Source organism: Homalodisca vitripennis, chromosome 5 (genome assembly GCF_021130785.1).
Source record: "Homalodisca vitripennis isolate AUS2020 chromosome 5, UT_GWSS_2.1, whole genome shotgun sequence".
NCBI lineage: Eukaryota > Metazoa > Arthropoda > Insecta > Hemiptera > Cicadellidae > Homalodisca > Homalodisca vitripennis.
The window spans coordinates 129,004,236-129,008,527 of NC_060211.1; the positions used below are offsets into that span (position 1 = coordinate 129,004,236).

General features: G+C 33.3%; 1 protein-coding gene across 1 annotated transcript; it reads right to left on the reverse strand.

Moving 5' to 3' along the window:
• Positions 1-271: 271 nt before the first annotated feature.
• LOC124363913 (E3 ubiquitin-protein ligase MARCHF5-like) lies at positions 272-2,330 on the reverse strand. The gene is made up of 2 exons (XM_046819183.1): positions 1,745-2,330; positions 272-596 (listed from the first exon to the last, which is right to left on the reverse strand). The coding sequence occupies exons 1-2, from the start codon at positions 2,275-2,277 to the stop codon at positions 293-295; spliced, it is 837 nt and encodes a 278-aa protein (XP_046675139.1). The 5' UTR covers positions 2,278-2,330; the 3' UTR covers positions 272-292.
• Positions 2,331-4,292: the final 1,962 nt, after the last annotated feature.

Consider the following 4,292-nt stretch of genomic DNA (forward strand, 5'->3'; position numbering starts at 1 on the left):
AATAATATAAGTTTGCAGACACTAACTATATTATTAACTAATTAACTGTAATACAATTAGTAAACAGTATCTTTTGAGAAGTAGGCTACAATATTTGACTATATAGTTGCTAAGATCTCAGCGTTAAAAAAATTGGTCATACCTCAAAATTAATTACGTAACGTTATACAAATAAACATAGGGATTCCCATGTAAAACGCAACAGTTTAAAAAAAAACAATGCAGTGAATATTTGAATCAATTTACTAACATTTGTTGCAGAATAGTGCTTTTGCGACCATTTCTCTTCTGATTACCACTGTCGAGCTCGATATCTGGTGGTAATTGACATAGTATTAGTTCGTATATAGGACTTTTGCCTTCCGTACATTAACAGGATCCCTCTGACAGCAATGAACGCAATGCCGCCAAGTACCAGGCGGTGCAATATTGAGTCAGTGCCACTAAACCAAATATCTCCCACGAGTTTAGCATAAACAGGCAGCAACATTCCTCCTCCGACGATTTGATAGTAAGACGTATTCCTAGGCTCTTCCTGTATAGCATTTGGAAATTCTTCCGGAAAGATTCTTCCGATAACTGGTAAGTTAGAGCATCTATAAAAAAATTATATCAGTGTTATTTTGTAACACACTATTGCGCCACAGGCAAATCGTACGTGTTTGTTGTAACTGGTTATAAAAATTGTGATTACTTTTGGAATAGTGCTTTTAACTTTTATTTTGCATACAAGAATAATAATTACTGTTGAAATTGTTGTCTATGTGGTCGCACAAGTATTTATTTTGAATTAGTAAATAATCTCCGACAATTAATCAGTTGATGGGTTAAGACCTTCACTGTTTATTGTTACTAAGTAAGTCAACGGAGCCAAGTCTTTATAATTGGGCTGTATTTAGTATAACATTGTTTGAACACTACTTAAACCAAATGAAAATTGTGTAATAAACAAAATAAATAATTATGTTTTTCATATATACGGGCTTTCAATTTAATGAATAAGTACTAAATTTATTTAAGATTATAGTCTCAGTTATATTTATTTAAAATGAGTGACTAATAAACCAGTAAACGTAGTTTTACCTGTCTTTACGATTAAAAATTAAGAATTTATTTTTACGTAGTGTGACTGATAAACTAGATAAGAATACCAACAATTGCTTATGTATTTTTGCATGCATCTCAATAAAATGTTTGACTAAGGGATAGCATTTCCTTCTACTGTACATACGAGTATGTCGGTGATATTATTATATTACTTTAGCTAAACTGTTTTAGCTCGGTTTTTTATGAACTTAATCGAGTAAATCTAACTAAACTTTTGTTATAAAAAGATACAAATATAACTAGACAATATGTTGTTTTGTGATAAATAGAATATTTTAAAAGTTGATTCTTTAAAAGTTTGAATATTCTAGCAACAAAAAATTTGAAGAATATTAGATTGCGAAAACATGATTTGATTAGACTTTATCATTTTGGGTTACATTTTAAACGAGTTTTCATTTTGTCTTTCAGTTTTGGATTAAGCTACTTTTTGCAAGAGAGACACAATTCTCTGTTCATGAAGTAATTTTAAATGACCACAACAAACATAAAAAAGTGTATCATAAATATAACATTTAACGATTGCAAATGTCCAAAATTCTATTGTACTTTAAAACCTTCCATCGTCAACAACAATCTTTAAACAAAGAACTACAAACATTTTCTACTTACGAACTATTTGTTGAAAAATAAGTACCTGCGTAAGCCATACAACACCATCTCCTCCCATGGAAAGATATCTATGAAAATGGCAGAGTAGGGTATGCTCATGCATAGCGTCACAGCAATTATTGGATGCAGGGACAGTACAATCTTCTTGGCCCCCTCTGTCCCATAGATGTAAGCAAGCGCCATGAGACCGTACGTAGTGAGTGCCGCCTCAGAAAACACGTAAACACACACGACATGAGTGTAGAAATCTAGCCAGGTGATTATTTTGTTTCCAGAGACCTCTACAAAGTTGATCATGTACCCCTTTTTCGGAAAAATGTTGTAAGGTGAATTGCAAACCCAACACGTTGCGTTGACTCCAGGATTCGCAGCTTCAAATTGCCGTATTTTGTTACACAGGCAGCGATAGTGGAACTGTGTTTCAATTCCCTCACAAAGACATACGGCTTCCAGCCTCTCATCGAAGTCGGGCATTTCCCTATAACAAATATCGCACCTTCTCAACATAGCGTACTTTGTCGGTCTCCCGGGAGATGTTTCCTGCCGTTGTATTGGCATTAGCACTGCGTTATTCTGAAGGAAATCTTAATAGGAACTATAATTTAAGTTGAGAGATACTTTAGGTTGAAAAAAATGCTTAGCAACAAATTAGTATACTGATGTGAACGTTATAGTTATTCAAAAATAATTGCACTTTTGGGAGTTGTTCTCAACATATCAGTAACGTGTCTTATTTGATTATGCCTTTTTCGTCTTTGTGTATAAACTGTTCTAGTTTACACTTTATGAAGTGATAAAAACTATGAAAACAACCGACCAAGCCTTCCTGGGGAAACTTAGCATTTTTATAAAAAATGCTAAAAGTGGCTGAACGATCCTTGAAGTAACGTAGAACTCTCAGTGTTCCGATGCTACGTCTTGTTCATTGTACACACTCTCTAATGCTGTTTCTTCATATAATGCCCTACCATTATTCCCACTATAGGACAAGATCCGTTAATAAAAAAAGATCAGATACATCATCAATGAGAAGGCGTATGATGAAGAAGTCTACTACACATTCTTACACCCAGCAAGGCACTTTTCAAGTGTTCATCAAATTCAAAATTGCTCTAACACACTTACAAATTGATCCTCCGAGCGGTTGAGATCAGTCAAAGTTTCAAAGTGCTAAATCCATGTGTGCGTGTGTGACCATTGTATGTGTGGGCTTTTTAATTTTTCAAGGTCCCATGAGAAATGGGTCCATGGATTGAAACCAATTGAATTTAAACATTACTGATTTCTTGTGTTGAAAGAGAAAACGACCCAGATAGGACTTGAGCTGAATCCATCGCCTTTAAAGCTGTCTGGTTATGATTGAAACACTTTTATAGTATTACCCCTATTCCACAGAAGAGGACAGTGACTTCTACTCCCTACATGGCTTCATCCCCACATGTTTCAAGTTCCGGGTATAAACCATTAGTTTCGTTGATAAAAAATGTTTGCTGCCTTCGGACCATGTTAGGACGGATCAAACTCGGATTTGTAAAAGGGAATTATTTGAGGCACATAATTAAGATTAAGTGCAACTTTTGAGGAAAGCTCAAAATAACCTTTTCTGGAAAACTCAAGATAAGGTTTGAGTCAAGGCTGGATTGGCAAAAAATTAATAGTTCTACCAATCATAAAGGGAACTTCATCCTCAGTTAATCCATCTAAGCAATAAAGTAAACAGTGCTTACCCTATAAAAGCAGAAGTTCTTTTGAACATAGGCAGCATTGTAGTATGTCTCCAGAATGAGATAATGTGCTTGTCTGTTAAGATAACAGGACATTCTATTCTGTCAGAAACCATCTTTAGAAGCAATCATTATCGAAACAACGTTTCTATAACTTATAAAATAATTCCATAAACCCAACTGTTAAAAGTTAAAAACTAAGTTTAAAAACAATTTCAGATTATCAGTATAATATTTGATTGTTTGAAGTGTGATTGATTCCGAGTGTTAAAACGTGTTATTTGTACTGATAAATACAACTTTATTTTTAAACTTTGTATTTGAAGATGTAATCCATAACACAAAGAAAATGAATTTACTACGGTGTTACGAAATATGTTTTAAACGAGTATTTAAGAAGGCAAGATTTATTTTTATGTAAATATTAATGTTTATTCATTTGTAATAACATGAATTAGTTGGGACAACTAATATAACAAAACATTTAGAGGATTTGGCGTATTTATAAAGAAATTCAGTGAGTGATAATAATTATTAAGTACAGGTAATTAATAATAAACAATGTAACTATTACTTACTAGGTTTCTGAATCACACAACATTCTTCCTCTTCGTAACAGTCTCTCGACAGACTCTTGGCAAGTTTCTTTACCAAGCGACAAGTTTATCTTCAAGGAATTAGATTCAGTTTATCACTTATTGCCGTTGTTTAAGTCACTTGAAAAGGTTCTAAGACAATGATTAATTCCTTGAATAGCTTTTTTTCCATATGTAACTGCTGGGCAAGTCACTTTTTTATCAGTAAGTATCTGTAATATAACATTGGTAGTTAGAGACACAAATACATTTA